Here is a 23242-nt window from a genome sequence, read left to right as displayed (position 1 = left end):
GTAATATTTTTTGAAATTAATAATTATTTTATCAATTTTATCTTTTAAATATTTATATTCTAATTTTATCTTTTAAATAACTATTTTTTAAAACTAAAATAACTGTCTTATAATTTTTACAATCTAAATAACCATTAATTTAAATTTAATTATTATTAAATTAATGTAATTATTTTATTATTTACTCTTTCAGATATCTTTTTATCTAAATTTAATTATTTTTAAAATTAAATTAATTATTAACAATTAAAAAAATTACTGACACAGTAATATTGAATAAAATAAAATAAAGTACAAACCATTGGAATACACATTCTCATCCTAATTTTCTAATACGAGTTGGCACCCACTGTTTATTTCCAAATCTCCTAGCATGCAGCCATTTGTAGAGAGGGATGCTTCACCTGAACTTTTCTCAAGCCACTCAAAGACCACAATTCATTTGGGAGAGTGTCTAACCTTAGACAACGGTGGATCACCACATTCTGCAGCCTCCACATTGCACCATTCTCTAACATCCACTTTCTAAGTTTTAAATTTTTCATTTCAACCACTTCCAGTTCTGGAAAGCTGCCTCTGCCACAATTAACGACAAAGGAATCCCCACGCGAAGCTCGAATACCCAAAAGTCTCAAAATTTTGAGTTTGGTGTGATTTCCCAAACCATTCATCCCCTCATCACTGATGCAGTCAATCTCTGACAACGTTACCTCTATGACGTTTGGAGGGAATTCAAGCGCACATATTAGACGGTCAAAAGCATTCCCAATGGTTAAGATAGTTAGACAATTCAATTGTCCTAGGCTTCGTAACAATTCTTGCGGCTTCAAACCATTGTTCCTTTTCATACTTTCATCGCTCCACTGCTCTACACCTGCATCATCTCTTTTTCGGAGGACAATCACTAACTTGTTCAAATAACTTAATTCTTGTAAGCTCTGCAACAATTTGGGCAATTCACCTTCGCATTCAGAACTCAGTCTCAACCCTAGCTTCTTAAGATTGGGGAATGTTCCTTTTTTTATCAGAGATGTTGCTTGGCTATTGAGCACCAGGGTAGACGCGGTTTGAACATTCCACTTCTTCTCATCTGATGAACAACTGCCTCGTAACTCGATAGCCCATGGTGTATTCAAATGCCTTAAATGTTTCAGTTTCCATATTTGGGCAGGGAAAGAAATTGGAAAAATTTTATGCCTCGGAGCACCTAGCTCTACGGTTTCTAAATTCCAAAGGTTAAGTATCGAATCTGGAACAAACATAAAATCCTCTATATCTATTCTAAGGTACCTTAAATGGATAAAGTTCCATATATCGGAAGGGATCTTACTAGAGAGGTTTAGTCCAAAATCCAACACACGAACCAATTTCAATCTTTCAAAAAGCCATTTCCAGTGCCGACTGCGAACATAGTAAAATGAGCCAAAGAAGAACAGGGAACGAACACATGAATGATCATTGTTGCTTGAAGAAATGTAGTGATCCATCTTACTGTGAATAGATAGTCTGCGAGGTTTTGTTGGAATTAGAATATTATGGTCTGTGCAAACTTCAAAAACTCTGTCCTCCTTGCTCTCTAATATGCATAGATCTCGAAGAAGATCATGAACCCGACACGTCTCTGCACCTGCATTTTGCTACTTGGACCAAACTACGATCAATGAGCTCGTACAAGTAGTCTTCTGCAACGTCATCTGGGTCTCTGCTCCCTGTATCTTGTATAAAACCCTCAGCAACCCATTTTTGCAATAACGGCGTAACAGGTATTTCAAAGTCTTCAGGGAATAACCCAAGATAGAGAAAACATGGTTTTAGTCTCCTTGGTAAATTATCATAGCTGAGTTTCAAAACTATATCCTTCACTTGGGTCTCATCTCGAGTGAGATACCAATTAACATGACCCACCACTTTAGACCATTCTCTATGCGACTTTTCTTTGTTGGCTAGTAGCCCGGCTAAGACAATGATGGAGAGCGGTAAACCATGACAACTTTTAACCATCTTCTTTCCCAGAGACTCCAAATCAGAAGGGTAGTCTTCACCCCTAAACACTTTCTTGTGAAACAACTCCCAACTTTCTTCTTCATTGAGGAATTGAAGATAGTGAGGAACATCATGGGCAGCATGCAAGGCCACCTCTTTCAAACGACTTGTGATCAATACTCTGCTGCCTCTGTTGTTGTCCGGAAAAGCATCTTGCACCTCATCCCAATCTTGCTTTTTCCACAGGTCATCTACCACCACAAGATACCTTTTCCTCTCCAAGCAGTTCCGCACCAATTTCTTCAGCTCCTCCTCACTAAGCTCGTTAATGTCTCTTGTGCTTTTCTTACCTTTTTTCATGCCTCTGCGTTGTTGTTCAAAATATGGCATCAACTGCTTAAGGAGGCCAATTAAAAGCTCCTTAGCTCTGCACTCGTTTGACACATAAACCCACGCGTGACACATGAAGCGTTTCTTCACCTGGCTGCTGTTGTAAACCTTTCGGGCAAGGGTGGTCTTCCCCAATCCCCCCATGCCAACGATAGACACAGCTTTACGATTTAAACTACCTTCCAGGAGTCGGTTGATGACATCCTTGGAGTCCTCGACAAAGCCAACCACATCTTCTTCCTCCACATTTCTTCTTAGCTTCTGCACTGACTAAGCCCTTTTCTCCTCCTCCTCCTCTTCTGCTGCGTATTGATTATTGCTTTCTTTGAAAGCATCATATTTGTCCTTGTTGTCGCGTATTTCGTTGAGAGTGGCTATGATCTTGTCTATTTTTTCGGCTACGTCGCGAAACAACCTTGCTTGGCCAAAGCCACAGAGCATCTTCCCAAGAATGGTTCTCCTCTTGTAAATGGAAACTTTGGCTACGAATGTGTCGATAACATCCTCAGCTAAGTGGGACACATCTCTGATTTGGTTCAACACTGTATGTTCCATTCCCTTCTTGCTCTTTGTGCTACTGAGCAGCTCTTTGATCCTCTGAAGTTCGTACTGGAGGGACTGGACCACAAGCTGGGCTAAATGATCCAAAACAAAGGAAACTACACTGTCTGCCATTACAGCGGGCTAAGTGATCTGTTCTTGGATACTGTGTTTGTGGTTGGTGATGGAAGAAAGAGTAAGAGGGAGTTACTTACTAAGGCACCAGAAAAACCAATGCAGTACGTACCAAAGAATATCATAATATATATTATGGAAAGTGGTTGCAATCAAGAATTTACAAAGACTTGGCATCAACCATGAACGCGATTTAGCTGAACCTTCCCCTTAAGTGCATAATCTCACCTTCTGTTCATTTTCAAAGTTAAAAATTTATCACGATACAATATTTAATTGCATAATCATCCTAGCTTTAACTTATTAAAACAGGAAATTAAATTTATAAAGAATTTAGGATCTCTTTTTCTATTGACTTTTCGTCAACCATGAACAGGCTCAATGAATCAGATTCTTTATTGATTTTTTTATTGTTATGAGCATTTTGAAGAAAGTGGGTGTAGATTTTGAACTGTGTTTTCTTAGTTACAGTGTCTGTGTTTGAGATTGGTGATTGGAGAAGAGAAACAGGGATTTACTAAGGTACCAGAAAAAGCAATAGAGTGTAGCTGGCGACCACTTACGAAGGAATATCCAAATGTATGTTATGAAAAGAGGCTGCAATAATGAATTTATAAAGACTTGGGTTTTATACTGTTCAACTGAACCTTCCACTTAAGTGCATAATCTCAGTAGCGTGGTACCTTCCTGCTATGTGCACAATCATTTGTTTCGTCGTTATTAGATGCAATAGAATAATACGTAAGAGATTGATTTTTGTTTTTCCACATGTATAGTATGAAAAGAATATCCAAATGTATAGTATGAAAAGTGGCTGCAATAATAAAGACGAAAATGTTAACCATGACTTGATTTTGTTTTTGTATGAAAAGAATTGGGTTTAAGGGTTCTGGTTTTGTTTTTGCATTGACTCGTAAACCATGACTACTTTTGAAGTGAAGCTTCCCCTTGAGTGCATAATGTGAGTAGCGTGGCACCTTCCTGTGCTTTTTTACCAATTAATAAGCTTTCGAAGTAAATTACGAATTTGGTTTCACTTTTTTTTTTTTTAATTACGTGCAGTAGTAGTGCCTATTTAGCACGAATTTACATAATTTTTTTGTTTATATATGAAAGAAGACAACAACAACAACCATTTAAGAGAATGGGTAAAAACAAAAACACAACCATTACAACATAAAATCACTACTTAAAGATTTTGATTAAAAACAATATCATGAATCAGAGGTTATATCATATAAAAGTATATTTTTAATGTGACACTACTTAATGCTTTATTTTATTTTATTCATAAAAGTATATTTCCGAACATTTATTCTTTTAATGTTTAATTAACCTTAAACTTTTATAATTTTATTTATAGATCAATCATTTTAATTATATTTTTATATTGTATATTCCGTAATTCATATGGCCTAATATCGTAAAATATTTTAAAATAAATTTAAAAGGAAATAAAAATATCGTATTTTTAAGGAAACATAATATTTTTATCATGTTGCTTAGTTAAAAAATATTTTAATATTAATCAATAGCATTGATATCAGTGTCAATATTTTTAAAATTTATTATTAAATTAATAAAATAAATATTGTGAATAGTGTAATAATTATAAAATAAGTAGTGCGATATAAAAGTATTAGCTAGGTGTAACACCCTATTTAAATAATATCCTTAATTTAAATGAAATGTCACACCGATAGAGTAGAAGAAACAGATCCAAAAGTATAATCACTAGTCCTTACAATATCAAAAAAAAAAAATACTAGAAGAAACCAAGGCACACCACGATATCAGATACAAAGTATAATACAAGAACTTGACAGTAGTTATTAAAGTACTAAAGGACAAAATAGTACATAGGCCATAGGGCATAGCCCTATAAGAAAGCCCAAGACAAAAGAATCCAACCCAGATGGGCTACGCAGCGGAACCATCACCTCCCTGTTGACCTCGGGTGTTCCTCGTATCTGCTCAAATCAATAAATTGATGATCATCGCAAAAGGAAAAGAACCACAAACAAGCAAAAGGGTAAGCTAGAGTATAAAACAGTTTATCATACAATTACATGCTATTTCACATTCCAACCAGTATATCTCATCCAAACATGTTATGACCTTTCAAACAATACACTAAGACTCAGATTCGACTCATCCGGATACATATAGTTTAGTCGGATTCAGCGAATGCTTGCACTTGTGGTGGATTTCTCTGCTCACTCCCGAGCTGCTCACCCCCGAGCTAAGTGTTACAATGTTACAATGTCTCAAATCCCACACACAAGGTTAGCCCTTGATGAATTTCAGGTCTCCTGCTACTCTCACCACAAGAGTCAGTCCACTCTATGTGAGACTAACTGACTCCTTAGAGCGTAAGGATGCAACCTTACCTTGAATCCTTACTAAATTATATAGATGGGGCACCACCATGAACTCCCACTAACAGGAGTCATGGAATTACGTCCCGACCACTGAAGCACCACCATGAGGTCTCACCTAGAGGCTCATGGAATTACGTCCTGACAACATACCAATCATATTCAAACAATCATGTAATATTTATCATGCTTATAAATCTCATGCCAACCTTTATAATCCATCCTCTTACATGTTCCATGTTGAATCCATTCCAAATCATCCTTCCTAATCCATTAATATAGAAGTGTAATTCATACCGACACCATGCCACTTTGATTACCAACCATCTCATACAAGTCATATGCCAAGGTCATGTTAAACCTATCAATCACAAACCATGAACCATTCTATTCATACCCATTCGCCCAATTCATGCTTTTAAAAGTAATTGAATCAACAAGTTCAAGTTAAAGTAAGGAATTAAAATTCTACAACAATTCTCGCTTAAGCTAAAATCTTTCGCTTAAGCTAAACTGACAGATTTTCACTGATTCACAAAATTCCAAATAACAAAAATTTAAAAAACACAAGCACGTTGTATAAAACGTTGGCATCATATTTCATGCTTTAAAAGGGTGAACAAATCAATCATGGGAGCATACAAACATTTAAACAATCGTGCTGTCAATCTCGCTCAAGTTAAGGAGCTCTTATTCAGGCGACAGGGTCTCTCGCTCAAGCCAAAAGCTTTCGCTTAAGCGAGATTGAAAACAAAGAGTACTTCGAGTTCTCGCTCAAGCTAGCCCATCTCGTTCAAAGAAAGGCCTTCACTCAGGCGAGCACTCGAAACTAAAGGGGGTGAGTTACTGTCATTGTCGCTTAGGCGAGAGCTCCTCGCTTAGGCGAGAGCTTCCTGTTTGGGCGAGAAACAACTCGCTTAGGCGAGCATAGTAGATCTCACCTGCTCTCACGCATGCAAAGCCAAAAATCCATCCAGAAAAAATACACTGATTATTTTCACACCATCAAAAACACATCAAATTATCAAGAGCACCCAACAGAACCAAAACAGGCACATTATTTATAAAAGCACAAAAAATCCTAGCTTCCCTCATCTGGACAGATGCTAGTGGAAAGCACATGCACATACGGCAACGAACCCAACAGCTCGAGGAGCATACTCAAGAGGTGGAGTAGAGGATGAGGTTGAGCTAACTTGAATCTGAATGAGCTTCAAGCCCTGTCAGAGCACTATTTGAGGGAAAAAGAGGAGTAAGGTGGTTGATTTTGCAAAGTGGGCAGAACATGAGAGGGTTAGGCTGGTTTAGGGGTTTTGGGATGTCCTATGGGCCAGCCTTAGGCCCAATTGACTAAGAGAGACACTTAAATTTTAGGACAAAATTAAAGTGGGTCTTACACTAGGAAACAAAAGTATATTATATACTATTATTGATACTTTATGTAATGAAAGGATAAATCTAGCAACACAAAATAGTTGTAACCGAAAATAGAAAAAATATTTATATAAATCAATCCATAATAGATGGGATAACAATGTGGTATACTTTCTTTTAAGTCATTTACTCATTCATATTTTTTCTCCAATCCATTCAAAAGTAATTCGTTTATTTATGTCCAGTTCATCTAAAAGTAACTCTCTCTTTCATGATTCAATCCAGTTCAAAATTATTTATACTTTTGGGTTTTGTTAGGGCTATGACCATGTATTGCTTGACTCCTTAATACTTTATCTTCTCCTGTTAGACTTTTATCTGGTTTTTATCTGACATCGTGGTGTGCCGAGGATAGTAGGGATTGTGTTTAAGATCCTAAGATTGTACTGTTGTACTATTTATGTGGGACATTTTTTTTAATTACGCTTATTAATTAAATGGGACGTTACATATATTGTCAATATTTTTAAAAATTATTATTAAACTAATAAAATAAATATTGTAAATAGTGTAATAATTATAAAATAAATAGTGCGATATAAAAATGATATAAAAATATTAGCCAGGAAACAAAAGTATATTATATACTATTATTAATACTTTATGTAATGAAAATCTAGCTGCACAAAATAGTTGTAACGGAAAATAGAAAAAATATTTATATAAATCAATCTATAACAGATACACAAAATAGTTGTAACCGAAAATAGAAAAAATATTTGTATAAATCAATCCATAACAGATGGGATAACAATGTGGTATACTTTTTTTTAAGTCATTTGCTCATTCATATTTTTTCTCCAATCCATTCAAAAGCAATTTGTTTACTTATGTCTAGTTCATCTATTAGTTCAAAATTATTTATACTTTTAATATATTTATACATAAAAATTATATATTATAAAATTATAAATATAACTTATTTTAAGAAATAGACTTATAGAAAATATTATTTTACTAATTTAATTATATAAATGTAAAATTTATAATAATTTTATGCAAATCGTTGATTAGCCTGCAAACTCCTTGATAAAACATTATCCAAAACAGGTCAAAAAAATTAGTTAACATTTTTTTTACGTGGAATAAAATAATCTAATCCACTTTTCACGTCCCAAATGGAGGACAAACCAAAATTGATAAGTCGATCTTGCATTGTCATCTTTAATAACATATTCAAAGGCAAAAACTTGATCAGCAAAATATAATAAAATTGTCTAATCCTTATAGAAAAAAACAATAAACAAAGAATATTTTAGGAACAAGAGGTTATCCAATTTGTAGACTTGTGTGAAAATATAAGTTTATTGTCTTTTATTTAAACTAAATTTAGAAAAATCATTCGACCTTTATAACATATCGTTTGTCTAAAATTAAACTATTATTAAAATTTAAGAAATTAAAGTTAAGACATTATTAATATTTGAAATTCTGATATAAATGTTACAATGCATTGAATAAAATTAATTACAATGTTCTACCTAAAATATTTCTCCAAAAGAAATTTTCATAACTATAAATTCTATCAAGATCATCCTGCATGACGAGTTGAATTCCATATAAAATAAAATGTATTTATAGATAAATCATTTAAATTGTATATTTATGTTGTGTATTCTATTATTTAAATATTATTGTAAAATGTTTCGAAACAATTTTACAATAAAATAAAAATATCAAAATTTAAGGAGACATAATATTTTCAGTGTTAATTAATTACAATATTTTAATATAAAAAAAATGGTGTCCATCAATGTCAGCTACACGAAATAGCTGGAAAAAAAAAAAAAAACTAATTGTATAACTCAGTTGATAACGGAAGAAATTCAAAAGAGAAAGGCAGAAAGCTAAAATAAAACTCTATAATCCAACAAAAAAATATCCTGGAACAAAAGGTCCTCCAATTTGTGGTGTACATTATAAATATTTGTTTTTTGAAATTTATTTGAATTAGATTTTAGAAAATCTTTCAATTTTAAATATCATTTATCTGAAAAAATATTTTAAATTATCTTAGACGTTAAAATTAAGATATTCTTAATATGGTAAATTTGCACTCTATAAAAAAAATTACAAACTTCTTTTGTCTAATATATATCTTGTAGTTTTAAAATTTACTTTTAAAAATAAAAATTTCAGGATCATCAATGACGAGTTGAATCCTATTCCCTATTTCTAAATTTTGTAGCATGCGAGCCATTTGATTTGAGGGTTTCGTTATCTCCACTTTCCTCAACCCACTCAAACACCATAGTTCATTGGGGAGATCTTTCAACCTTTCACAATGGATGATGACTAAACTTTTAAGCCTCGGCATTGCATCAGTGTCTAATCTCCACTCTCCAACATTCAAATATTCCATTTCAAATACTTCCAATCTTGGGAAGCCGCATCCAACGCAATTCAGGTCAAAGAAATTCCTAGACGAAATTAGATCTCCCGAAATTCTCAAAATTTTGAGTTTGGTGTGACTTTCCAAACCATTCATCCCTTCATCAGTGATCCAATTAATCCCTCTCAATGTTAACTCGATAAGGTTTGGAGGAAATGTGAGGGCACAGGTCAGAAGATCCAAGGCATTGATAATGTTTAAGACAGTTAGACAACTAAATTGCCCTAAACTTTGTAACAGTTCTTGTGGTTTGCAACCATTGTTTCTTTCCACACTCTCATTTATCGAGTCTACACCTATATCATACCTATCTCGAAGGAGAATCCCCAACTTATACAAATGAGTTAACTGTTGTAGGCTCTGCAACAAGTTGGATAATTCGTTGTTGTTCCCAGAAACCACTTTCAACCTTATTCTTTTAATATTGGGGAATGTTCCTTTCTTTATCAGGGATGTTGCTTGTTTATTAAGTAGAAGGGCAGAAATGGTTTGAAGATTCCACATCTTCTCATCTGATCCTGAACAATTGCCTCGCAGCTTGATAGGCCCTCGTGTATTCAAATGCCTTAAATGTTTGAGTTTCTACATTTGCATAGGAAAAGAAACTGGAATGTTATGGCTCAAAGGACCTAGGTCTATGGTTTCTAGAGACAAGAGGTTAAGTATTGAAGTTGGAACAAATGTAACATAGACCAAGTCTATTCTCAAGTACCTTAAGTGGATAAAGTTCCCTAAATTAGAAGGGATCTTTCTGCAGCTGGTCGGTCTAAGCTCTAACACTCGAACCAATTTGAAGCATTCCAAAAGCCATTTCCAGTCCCTTTCACGAACATAGTAATCTTGGCCAAAAAAGAACAAGGAACGTATATGTGAATGATCGTTGTTACTTGAAGAGATGTAGTGACCCATGTCACTGTGAATGGACAGTCTGCGAGGTTTGGTCGGGATTAGAATGTTATTGTCTATGCAAACATCAAAAACTTTGTCTTCTTTGCTCTCTGATATGCAAAGATCTCGAAGAAGTTCATGAATCTGACACGTCTCCAAACTTCCATTACTCTCCACTCTTCCTATTTGGACCAAACTACGATCGATGAGCTCGTACAAGTAGTCTTCTGCAACATCGTCTGGGTCTCTATTCCCTGTATTTTGTATAAAACCCTCTGCAATCCATTTTTGCAATAATGGCCTAACAGGGATTTCTATGTCTCCAGGAAATATCCCAAGATAAAGAAAACATGGTTTTAATCTTTTTGGCAAGTTGTCGTAGCTAAGTTTGAGAACTGTGTCTTTCACTTGGGTCTCATCTTGAGTAAGATACCAATTGACATGACCCACCACTTTAGACCATTCTCGATGAGACTTTTCCTTGTTGCCCAGTAGCCCTGCTAAAACAATGATGGAGAGCGGCAACCCACGACAACTTTGAACCATCTGCTTTCCCAGAGTCTCCAAATCAAAAGGACAGTCTTCACCTCTAAACACTTTCTTGCAAAACAACTCCCAACTTTCTTCTTCACTGAGAAATTGAAGATAGTGAGGAACATCATGGGCAGCATGCAAGGCCACCTCTTTCAAACGACTTGTGATCAATATTCTGCTGCCTCTGTTGTTGTCTGGAAAAGCATCTTGCACCTCCTCCCAATCTTGTGTTTTCCAGAGATCATCTACCACCACAAGATACCTTTCACTCTCCAAGCAGTTCTGCACCAGTTTCTTCAGCTCTTCCTCACTCAGGTTGTTAATGTCTCGAGCGATTTTCTTACCCTCCTTGTTGCCTCTCCATTGCTGCTCAAAATTTGGAATCAAATGCTTAAGAAGGCCAAACAAAAGCTCCCTAACTCTGCACTCGTTTGACACATAAACCCACGCTTGACACATAAAGTGTTGCTTCACCTGGGTGCTGTTATAGACCTTTCGGGCAAGAGTGGTCTTCCCCAATCCCCCCATGCCAACGATAGACACAGCTTTACGATTTGAACCACCTTCCAGGAGTCGGTTGATGACATCCTTGGAGTCATGGACAAAGCCAACTACACCTTCTTCCTCCACATTTCTTCTTAGCTTGTGCAGTAATTTCGCCCTTTTCTCCTCTTCCTCTTCTTCTGCTGCGGATTGACTATTGGTTTCTTTGAAAGCATCATATTTGTTCTTGTTCTCGCGTATTTCATTGAGAGTGGTTTTGATCTTGTCTATTTTTTCGGCTACGTGGTGGAGCAACCTTGCTTGGCCAAAGCCACGGAGCATCCTCCCGAGAATGGTTCTTCTCTTGTAAATGGAAACTTTGGCTACGAATGTGTCGATGACATCCTCAGCTAAGTGGGCCACATCTCTGATTTGGTTCAACACTGTATGTTCCATTCCCTTCTTGCTCTTTGTGGTATTGAGGAGCTCATTGATCATTTGCAGCTCGTGCTGGAGGGATTGAATCCTGTCTTCCACGCCACACAGCAAGTTAGCTTCGCGTGCCGCAAGTTGGGCTAAGTGATCTAAAACAAAGGAAACTACACTCTCTGCCATTAGCGGGAACGTGGGTGTAGATTTTGATCTGTGCTTTCTTAGATACTATGTTTGTGGTTGGTGATGGAAGAAGAGAATACAGGGATCTACTAAGGCACCAGAAAAAAAAAATAGTGTAGCTTGCAACCACATGGGAGAAAGAAGAATATCCAAATATATATTATGAAAAGTGACTGCAATAAAGAATTTATAAAGACTCGGGGTCATTTTGCGCTGCTGTTTGGATCAAATTAACTAAATATATATCCTAACAATTTTTCATCATTAATATCTCATGTTCACAAATCATTAATTTATTTTGCTTAATTAATAATGTCAAACTAAATCCATTAAAAGGTTTAATGGAAAGTTAACTTAATGGAGATTGAGGTGTCAAGCATTATAATTTTTTTTTTTATATTCCTCAAAGATTACTACTTTCTTCGAATTCACCTTTATTCCATTGATAACGGAGTCTCTACAGAAGAAAAGTGTAAATATGTCATGCATTATTGTTATCATTGCTTTTGCTTTTAAGACCAAGTGCCCCACTCCGAAAGAGTAGTTAGAAATAAAAGAATATTAATAGCTAAGTTTCCTACACTTTTTTCTTTTCTTATCATAAATAGCCTTGCACTCCACTAGTTTCAACAAAAGAAGGCAAATCAGTATTCTACTGTACTTTCTAAATAAAAAATTATTTACTATATAAATTTAAATTTGTGAAACTATAATTCAAATTTATCGGACACTTGCCATGCACAATAAAATAGAAATGATACGTACATTGTTACGATTGGATTTCACTAACTTCACTTCCATGCATACTTATACTTAATCAACTCAATTTTAATTTCATCTCAATTTCATAGGATATAAATGAGGTACAAATCTCATCTTACAAGTCGTCAATTTTATAGAGTTGAAATAAGCTTTAAACTCACTTCTAACATTATTTGACAACTTGAGCACGTATGTTTCCTTATTAACTTCTGATCCTTTAGAATTCTTATCAAACAAACAAACAAACTTAATATCAAAAGTCTAATATTATTAATGAACCATGTTACATCTATAGATATAAACTCCAATAGGTACTTTATTTCATTTATTTCAATTCTAAATTATATAAGATATTTTCCCATATCCTATGAATCAATAATCAATTCATGGATAATTAAGTTACAACAAAGCTTAATTAAAAAAAACAAAATATTAACATTAAAATGGAACAACGATACATTAACCCTAACAAATAGATTTAATCTCCGTTAGAAAAAGCTTACAAAATGGAAGAAAAAAATAGAAAGAAAATGGAACCTGTCATTTTGACATCTTTCCAGTTCTATCCTTTTTCATGTTTCTTTGAATTCTATTTTGTCTTGCTCAACCAAAGTGAAATGCTTCTTGTTCATTTATTAAATATGAGGATTAAAGTCATAACTAACTTAAAATGACAAAAATATACAAATTACAAAAGTAAAATAAAGTTGAAAACTAAACAAGATAAAAGTTAAAGAAGATTAAATTTAAATCAGATTTTGTTAATGAAAAATATAAAAATTAACATTAATATGAAAGTAAATTATAAATAGGTAACCATTACATACGAATTTTAGAAATCTATAAATTCATACGTTGATATTCATACTTTTATCCATATATAATTACTAAATATATTCATCACTTATTTAGTGTTCAAAATCTAATTTGTGGGCTCGCATGAAAATATTTGTTTATTATCTTTTATTTAAATTAGATTTTGAAAAATCATTCAGATATTATTTATCAAATTAAATTATTTTTTAAATTTAAGAAATTAAAGTCAAGATATTATTAATATTCAAAATTCTGATATAAATGTTACAATGCATCCAATAAAATAAATTACAATGTTCTACCTAAAAGATTTCTCCAAAAGAGATTTTCATAACTATAAATTCTATCAAGATCATCCTCCATGACGAGTTGAATTCCATTGTTCAATTCCAAATTTCGTAGAATGTGAGTCAATTGTTCAGATGGTTCTGTAACCTGCACTTTTTTCAACTCACTCAAACACCATAGTTCACTCGGAAGATCATCTAACCTTCCACAACGGTAGATGAGCAAACTATTAAGCCTTGACATTGCACCATTGCCTAGTTTCCATTTTCCAACTGCCAAAAATTCCATTTCAAACACTTCCAGATGTGGAAAGTTGCCTTCGACACAATTAAGGTCAAAGGAATTCTCATATGGAACATTATCTCCACAAAGTCTCAAAATTTTGAGTTTTGTGTGATTTCCCAAACCATTCATCCCGTCATCATTGATGCACCTAATCTCTGACAATGTTAACTCTGTAACATTTGGAGGGAGTGTGACCGCACATGTTAGAAGGTCCAAACAATTATCGATGCTTAAGACAGTTAGAGAACTGAATTGTTCTAAGCTTTGTAACAATTCTTGCGGCTTGCAACCATTATTCCTTTCCACACTCTCCTCCACCGAGTCCTCGATGCCTTTGTCATGCCTATCTCGGAGAACGATTTCTAAATTATTCAAATTACTTAATTGTAGTAAGCTCTGCAACAATATGGGAAATTCACCTTTGTTTCTAGAAGCCACTTTCAACCCTATTCTCTTAAGATTGGGGAATGTTCCTTTCTTTATCAGAGATATTGCTTGTCGGTTGAGTAGAAGGGCAGGGATGGATTGAAGATTCCACATCTTCTCGGTTGATTCTGAACAACTACCTCGCAACTTCATAGGCCCTCTTGTATTTAAATGCCTTAAATGTTTGAGTTTCCACATTTTGATAGGGAAAGAAGTTGGAATGTTACGCCTCGAAATGCCTAGGTCTATGGTTTGTAGATTCCAAAGGTTAAGTATTGAATCTGGAACAAATGTAACACAGTATGAGTCTATTCTCAGGTACCTTAAGTGGATAAAGTTCCCTATGTCGGAATGGATCTTTCCGCAGCTGTGTGGCACAAACTCTAACACGCGAATCAATTTGAAGTTGTCCAAAAGCCATTTCCACTCCCTCCCACGAACACTGTAATCTGGGCCAAAAAAGAACAGAGAACGGATACATGAATGGTCATTATTGCTTGAAGAAATGTAGTGACCCATGCTGTTGTGAATGGACAGCCTGCGAGGTTTTGTCGGGATTAGAATGTTATTATCTGTGCAAACTTCAAAAACTTTGTCCTCTTTGCTTTCTGATATGCAAAGGTCTCGAAGAAGATCATGAACCTGAATCGCCTTCACATCTCCATTAGTATCCACTCTCGCTACTTGGACCAAACTACGATCAACGAGCTCGTACAAGTAGTCTTCTGCAACGTCCTCTGGGTCTCTATTCCCTGTATCTTGTATAAAACCCTCCGCAACCCATTTTTGCAATAATGGCCTTACAGGGATTTCGCAATCTTCAAGGAATATCCCAAGATAAAGAAAACATGGTTTTAATCTCCTTGGCAAGTTGTCGTAGCTGAGTTTGAGAACTATATCCTTCACTTGAGTCTCATCTCGTGTAAGATACCAATTCACATGACCCACCACTTTAGACCATTCTCTATGTGACTTTTCCTTGTTGGCTAGCAACCCTGCTAAGACAATGATGGAGAGTGGCAAACCACGACAACTTTTAACCATCTGCTTTCCCAGAGGCTCCAAATCAGAAGGGTAGTCTTCACCCCTAAACACTTTCCTGCGAAACAACTCCCAACTTTCTTCTTCATTCAGGAATTGAAGATAATGAGGAACATCATGGGCAGTATGAAAGGCCACTTCTTTCAAACGACTAGTGATCAATATTCTGCTACCTCTGTTGTTGTCCGGAAAAGCATCTTGCACCTCGTCCCAATCTTTCCTTTTCCAGAGATCATCTACCACCACAAGATACCTTTCCCTCTCCAAGCATTCCCGCACCAGTTTCTTCATCTCCTCCTCACTCAAGCTACTAATGTCTCCAGTGCCTTTCTTACCTTTCTTGTTTCCTCTGCGTTGTTGTTCAAAATTTGGCTTCAAATGCTTAAGAAGGCCAAGCAAAAGCTCCTTAACTCTGCACTCGTTTGACACATAAACCCACGCACGGCACTTGAAGTGTTGCTTCACCTGGGTGCTGTTATAGACCTTTCGGGCAAGGGTGGTCTTCCCCAATCCCCCCATGCCAATGGTCGAGACAGCATTACGATTTGAACCACCTTCCAGGAGTCGCTTGATGAGATCCTTGGAGTCATGAACAAAGCCAACCACGTCATCTTCCTCCACATATCTTCTTAGCTTGTGCAGTGATTTTGCTCTTTCCTTCTCCTCCTCTTCCTCTTCTTCTGCTGCAGATTGATTATTGGTTTCTTTGAAAGCATCATATTTGCTTTTGTTGTCGCGTATTTCATTGAGAGTGGCTTTGATCTTGTCTATTTTTTCTGCTACATCGCGAAGCAACTTTGCTTGGCCAAAGCCAAGGAGCATCCTCCCCAGAATGGTTCTCCTCTTGTAAATGGAAACTTTGGCCACGAATGTGTCGATGACATCCTGAGCTAAGTGGGACACATCTCTGATTTGGTTCAACACTGTATGTTCCATTCCCTTCTTGCTCCTTGTGCTACTGAGCAGTTCTTTGATCATCTGAAGTTCGTACTGGAGGGACTGAACCCTGTCCTCCACGCCATACAGCAAGTTAGCTTCGCGTGCCGCAAGCTGGGCCAAGTGATCTAAAACAAAGGAAACTACACTCTCTGCCATTACAGCGTGGACGAGCGTGTAGATTTTGATCTGTGCTTGGATACAGTGTTTGTGGTTGGTGATGGAAGAAGAGGAACAAGGATTTAGTAAGAATATCCAAATTATATGATGAGAAATGACTGCAATGAAAATTTATATGGACTTGGATTCAAGAGTTCTGGTTTTGTTTTTCCACTGACTTTGCGTCAACCATGAACACTGTTGAAACGAAACTTCCCCTTAAGTGTGTAATGGCACCTTCTTGCCATGTGCGTTGCATTTGCCCAAGTTGCCATAGAATATTTCATCTGTATTAGATGCAATAGTTGCAGACACACAACTCCAACATCTACTTTTTTCTTTTTTTAATAATATGTTGTTAAAGATTTTTTTTTCTTTTTTAAATATGTATTGGACCATATTGAGTTTGAGTTTTCTGATTTTAATATATTTATGAAATAATAAATTAAAAGTTTTGAGTTTAAATTTTAATTTTTTTATAGAAAATATATTAGGCTGCTGCTTGTATGAGAAAGTACGTGAAAAGTTTATATTTAACTTAATTGATATGATAAAATAAATTTGATTATGTATTAATACATTTATCAAAAAATTGAAAACAATATCATCATGTAAAAAAATATTTCTAAATATATAAGTTAATGTTAACACTTAAAATTAAAATATATTAAAATAAATTATTTATAAGATATACAATTTAAACTAATAAATTTTATTTTATTTTATATTTTAATATATATTTTTCTAAATATGAAACATATATTTACAAATTATTAAAAAAAAATTATTTTATTTTATTTTATTTTAATTAACTTTTTATTATAATATATATATATATATATATATATATATATATATATATTAATAAACATTAAAAATAAAAGTTATACAAATTTCAAGAAATCATTTTTTATTGAATTTTTATAATTTTTTTATGATTTTTTATTTATATGTATAATTGTCATTCTATAACAAGTCCGTTTATATACTCATTCAATTTTATTTTTCAATTTTAACTCTGATAGTGATAGAATTTATCTTCCAATTTCAATTTTTTTCTTGTTTATATATATATATATATATATATATATATATATATATATATATATTTAAAAAGATTGTTTGGTACAAAAAATGATCATTTGATAGTCAAATATAGAAGTAAAATGGTCATAAAAATAACTTTTTATATTTGTAAAAAAAAATGAAGAATATTGAAGGATAATATAATAAAAAATAATTGAATGTCAAAATATCATATTATATATATATATATTATCACATAATTTGTTTGTTTATTAAATAAGTGAACAAATTTATATAATAAAAATATGACTTAGAAGAGGATTGGATCTAAAGTTATTAGGCTTCAGGTTTGACGCGTTTCCCTTGTATTGAGGGTTAAATATTTGCAATCTCTTACGAATTAATGATTGTTTTAGATCTTTCCAAAAGCCTATTTTCTAACGTTCAATGGTCAAAAACCGGTGGAAATTTCAAAGAACAATTATCACGGCCTAACCTTATTGATTGCAAAAGAAGCATTGTTTCTCCCTCACTTAGACTCTATTATAGTCAAATTTTGGTTGTTTCGCTGTTTAAATTTTCAGTTTGATGCTATTTAAATTTCAAGTCGTACTTTGCCGAGAGGAAACAACCATGTTCCCTCATTCATATATATTTTGTTAACATCGTATTGTTATGTCTGGTTCAAACCCAGATGGTTTTTTAAACCATTTAATGGTTTTAAGATTTTCCGTGGTCAATTAGACTCTATTTTTACATTCAACAACCTACAAATATTCTTAAGATGTGATCCCATGATATGCCATAGATGAAACAACACTTTTATCATCACTTTCGAACAAAAATTCTTTACAAACTCAAATATTTTCTTAGGAACTATGATAGCACGATCCAACAATAGTAATACATTTCAAAATAAGTATGCATTGGATAATTTGAAAAAAAATGAATTGATAAACTCGTTTTATTAACATACACATGGATCTCAATCTACTCTTACCTAATCAATGATATACTCTCTCATATCTTAAGAAATACAAAATATTAATTAGAAAATTGAACTATTTTATTATTACTCGTCTTGACATTTTTCATTTTTAGTTAATGTGATGAGCCAATTTTTTACTCTTCTATGTGCAAATTACTAGAATCAATCATTCGTATATTGAAGTACATTAAATAATCTCATTGAAAATGTTTACTGTATGGTCATAATAACCACACTAAAGTTATATGTTGTTCATATGCTAATTGGATAGGATTTCTTTCATCTCCAAATGTTATATATTCGTTGGTGATCACTTAATATCTTGGAAGAACTGGAACAAAAATGTTATGGTTAGTTAGATCTAGTTAAAAAATAAAATATAGAGTTATAGCCTACCATTTATGAATTTATTTTTCTTAAACAATTATTTAAAGAATTACAATTTGGATATGTCACCTACATGATCTGTCTTTAATGACTCACATGATATACTTTTAATGAAAGAATCAAACACATTGAAATTGATTATCATTTTATTCAGAAAAATATTATATTTGTAGACATTAAAATTAAATTTGTTAACTCATATTATCAATTAAAAAATATTTTCATTAAATCTTTACAAAAATTGATTATATTTATAATAAACTTAATAAATATGATTTATATTATCTTAGATATTATATTATTAGATATTATTATATATTATGAGATGTTATCAAATATTATGAGAAATTGTTAGATATCATGTAATTTATTATATATGTATTTTTATTATAAATACATATTTTCCACAAGGAATTTAACATGTTTATCTCCTTTATTATTTTTTTTCAACATGTAAAATACATTGACACAATAAATAACAAACTATTTTGTACAATAATTCTCTTAGATCTCACTAATACAATCCAAAATATTGAAATCTGTCCAATCTGTCCGAGATTGATGATCTTCTGTGACAAGTTGAACCCCATTCTTTATTTCCAAATTCCTTAGCATGCGAGCCATTTCTTCTGAGGGTTTCATTACCTGCACTTTTCTCAAACTACTCAATGACCATATTTCATTTGGTAAATCATCTAACCTTGCACAATTCTGAATCATCACACTATGAAGCCTCAACATTCCACCATTGCCTAATTTCCACTTTCCAACTTTCAAATCTTCCATTTCAATCACTTCCAATTGCGAGAAGCCACCTTCAACACAATTCAAGTCAAAGGATTCCCCAGACCAGGTTACATCTCCTAAAAGTCTCAATTTTTTTAGTTTGGTGTGATTTCCCAAACCATTCATCCCCTCATCACTTATGCAGTTAATCTCTGACAACGTTAACTCTGTAACGTTTGGAGGGAATGTGAGCGCATAGGTTAGAAGGTCGAAAGCATTCTCAATGGTTAAGATAGTTAGACAATTGAATTGTCCTAGGTTTCGTAACAATTCTTGTGGCTTGAAACCACTGTTCCTTTTCACACTTTCATCGGTTGAGTGCTCTGCACCTGCATCATCTCTATCTCGGAGGACAATCACTAACTTGTTCAAATAGCTTAATTGCTGTAAGCTCTGCAACAATTTGGGTAATTCACCTTCGGATTCAGAAGTCACTCTCAACCCTAGCCTCTTAACATTGGGGAAAGTTCCTTTTTTTATCAGAGATGTTGCTTGGCTATTGATTACTAGGGAAGAGACGGTTTGAACATTCCACATTTTCACATCTGATCCTGAACAACTGCCTCGCAGCTCGATAGCCCGTAGTGTATTCAAATGCCTTAAATGTTTTAGTTTCCATATTTTGGCAGGGAAAGAAATTGGAACATTACGCCTCGGAGGACCTAGGTCTATGGTTTGTAAATTCCAAAGGTTAAGTATCGAATCTGGAACAAACATAACATACTCTATATCTATTCTAAGGTACCTTAAATGGATAAAGTTCCCTATATCGGAAGGGATCTTATTAGAGCCGTTTACTCCAAACTCCAACACTCGAACCAATTTCAAACTTTCAAAAAGCCATTTCCAGTCCCAACTGCGAACATAGTAAATTGAGCCAAAGAAGAACATGGAACGAACACATGAATGATCATTGTTGCTTGAAGAAATGTAGTGATCCATCTTACTGTGAATAGATAGTCTGCGAGGTTTTGTTGGAATTAGAATATTATGGTCTGTGCAAACTTCAAAAACTCTGTCCTCCTTGCTCTCTAATATGCAAAGATCTCGAAGAAGATCATGAACCCGACACGTCTCTGCACTTGCATTAGTATCCACTTTTGCTACTTGGACCAAACTACGATCAATGAGCTCGTACAAGTAGTCTTCTGCAACATCATCTGGGTCTCTGCTCCCTGTATCTTGTATAAAACCCTCAGCAACCCATTTTTGCAATAATGGCGTAACAGGTATTTCAAAGTCTTCAGGAAACAACCCAAGATAGAGAAAACATGGTTTTAGTCTCCTTGGTAAATTGTCATAGCTGAGTTTCAGAACTATATCCTTCACTTGGGTCTCGTCCTGAGTAAGATACCAATTAACATGACCCACCACTTTAGACCATTCTCTATGTGACTTTTCCTTGTTGGCCAGCAACCCTGCTAAGACAATGATGGAGAGTGGCAAACCACGACAACTTTTAACCATCTGCTTTCCCAGAGACTCCAAATCAGAAGGGTAGTCTTCACCCCTAAACACTTTCCTGTGAAACAACTCCCAACTTTCTTTTTCATTGAGGAATTGAAGATAGTGAGGAACATCATGGGTAGCATGCAAGGCCACCTCTTTCAAACGACTTGTGATCAATATTCTGCTGCCTCTGTTGTTGTCCGGAAAAGCATCTTGCACCTCATCCCAATCTTGCTTTTTCCACAGGTCATCTACCACCACAAGATACCTTTTCCACTCCAAGCAGTTCCGCACCAATTTCTTCAGCTCCTCCTCACTAAGCTCGTTAATGTCTCCTGCGCTTTTCTTACCTTTTTTCTTTCCTCTGCCTTGCTGTTCAAAATTTGGCATCAAATGCTTAAGAAGGCCAATTAAAAGCTCCTTAGCTCTGCACTCGTTTGACACATAAACCCACGCCCGACACATGAAGCGTTGCTTCACCTGGCTGCTGTTATAAACCTTTCGGGCAAGAGTGGTCTTCCCCAATCCTCCCATGCCAACGATAGACACAGCTTTACGATTTGAACCACCTTCCAGGAGTCGCTTGATGATATCCTTGGAGTCATGGACAAAGCCAACCACATCTTCCTCCTCCACATTTCTTCTTAGCTTCTGCACTGACTGCGCCCTTTTCTCCTCCTCCTCCTCTTCTGCTGCGGATTGATTCTTGGTTTCTTTGAAAGCATCATATTTGTCCTTGTTGTCGCGTATTTCGTTGAGAGTGGTTTTGATCTTGTCTATTTTGTCGGCTACGCGGTGGAGCAACCTTAATTGGCCAAAGCCACGGAGCATCCTCCCCAGAATGGTTCTTCTCTTGTAAATGGAAACTTTGGCTACGAATGTGTCGATGACATCCTCAGCTAAGTGGGACACATCTCTGATTTGGTTCAACACTGTATGTTCCATTCCCTTCTTGCTCCTTGTGCTACTGAGCAGCTCTTTGATCATTTGAAGTTCGTACTGGAGGGACTGGACCCTGTCCTCCACGCCATACAGCAAGTTAGCTTCGCGTGCCACAAGCTGGGCTAAGTGATCTAAAACAAAGGAAACTACACTCTCTTCCATTACAGCGTGGACGAGCGTGTAGATTTGGAAAGTGTTTGTGGTTGGTGATGGAAGAAGAGTAACAGGGATTTACTAAGGCACAAGAAAAAGCAAAAGAATGTAGCTTGCAATCTCATACAAAAGAATATCCAAATGTATAGTATGAAAAGTGTCTGCAATCAAGACTGTATAAAGAGTCTGGTTCAAGGGTTGTGGTTTTGTTTTTGCATATTGACTCGTCAACCATGGCTACTTCTGAACTTGAGTGCAGAATGTGAGTAGCGTGGCACCTTCGTGCTATGTGCATTGCACCTTCTTTCTACCCATTTGGCTTAGAATATTTATATTTATGACAGCACAACACAACCGTGTTAACCCTGTTTCGTCGTTATTACATGTGATAGAATAGTATGTGTAAGAGATTGTTTTGTTTTTCCACATTCTGTGGGTATAGCCACTTGTTGTATATCAACATGATCCTCCCAAATTATTCAAATTGCGAACACAGCGCTCCAACCTTTGTCTTATATACTTTAAATACAAATTGACTTAACTATATATCCTAACAATATCTCATCACTACTATCTTATATTCACAAATAAAATAGACGAACTTATTAATATACTAAATATGTTAATTAATTTATTTTGGTTAGTAAGGTAAAACTAAATTCATTAAAAGGTTTAAAGGAAAATAAAGGATCTAGTCATTTGAAATTTAAAAATAATAATTTTTCTACAAAAAGTGTTATGGTATTCTATTAATATTTTCAATTGTAAAAGAATCTTATAATATTCAATCAATACTATATAAATTCTTTTAACAATGCAATAAAATCAGATGATATTTAAATTGAATTTTAAGAAAAAGTATAAAAAGTCACTCAATATTAAAAGTTGTACAATTTTTGATGAATTACTTTTGTTTTTTGAATTTTTATAAAATTTGTATGGTTTTTATTTATATGTATAATTTTCATTCCTTAAAACATTTCCAGTTATTCAATATTCACATGAAAATAATTTTGAACTTGATAA

The 23242-nt window shown here is 34.4% G+C and overlaps 3 protein-coding genes and 1 pseudogene across 3 annotated transcripts; all 4 read right to left on the bottom strand.

The window, feature by feature from the left end:
* Nucleotides 1-246: 246 nt before the first annotated feature.
* On the bottom strand, nucleotides 247-3612 carry LOC114168349 (disease resistance protein RPP13-like; annotated as a pseudogene).
* A 5810-nt stretch (nucleotides 3613-9422) lies between these two features.
* Nucleotides 9423-11953, bottom strand: LOC114168351 (disease resistance protein RPP13-like). The gene is made up of 2 exons (XM_028053132.2): nucleotides 9965-11953; nucleotides 9423-9834 (listed from the first exon to the last, which is right to left on the bottom strand). Exons 1-2 carry the CDS (start codon nucleotides 11770-11772, stop codon nucleotides 9819-9821), a joined length of 1824 nt encoding a protein of 607 aa, XP_027908933.1. The 5' UTR covers nucleotides 11773-11953; the 3' UTR covers nucleotides 9423-9818.
* A 1616-nt stretch (nucleotides 11954-13569) lies between these two features.
* Nucleotides 13570-16726, bottom strand: LOC114168352 (disease resistance protein RPP13-like). The gene has a single exon (XM_028053133.2). It carries the CDS (start codon nucleotides 16483-16485, stop codon nucleotides 13639-13641), a length of 2847 nt encoding a protein of 948 aa, XP_027908934.2. The 5' UTR covers nucleotides 16486-16726; the 3' UTR covers nucleotides 13570-13638.
* A 2560-nt stretch (nucleotides 16727-19286) lies between these two features.
* Nucleotides 19287-22532, bottom strand: LOC114169598 (disease resistance protein RPP13-like). The gene has a single exon (XM_028054834.2). The coding sequence runs from the start codon at nucleotides 22223-22225 to the stop codon at nucleotides 19391-19393; it is 2835 nt and encodes a 944-aa protein (XP_027910635.1). The 5' UTR covers nucleotides 22226-22532; the 3' UTR covers nucleotides 19287-19390.
* Nucleotides 22533-23242: the final 710 nt, after the last annotated feature.

Source organism: Vigna unguiculata, chromosome 11 (assembly GCF_037176805.1).
Source record: "Vigna unguiculata cultivar grain cowpea cultivar isolate G323 ecotype 2 chromosome 11, ASM3717680v1, whole genome shotgun sequence".
In the NCBI taxonomy this organism is placed as follows: domain Eukaryota; kingdom Viridiplantae; phylum Streptophyta; class Magnoliopsida; order Fabales; family Fabaceae; genus Vigna; species Vigna unguiculata.
This window is presented reverse-complemented; position numbering and strand designations above follow the sequence as displayed.

Excerpts from the sequence above, each read along its gene's own strand:
- LOC114168351 (XM_028053132.2), bottom strand. The coding sequence starts at position 11,772 with ATGGCAGAGAGTGTAGTTTCCTTTGTTTTAGATCACTTAGCCCAACTT.
- LOC114168352 (XM_028053133.2), bottom strand. The coding sequence starts at position 16,485 with ATGGCAGAGAGTGTAGTTTCCTTTGTTTTAGATCACTTGGCCCAGCTT.
- LOC114169598 (XM_028054834.2), bottom strand. The coding sequence starts at position 22,225 with ATGGAAGAGAGTGTAGTTTCCTTTGTTTTAGATCACTTAGCCCAGCTT.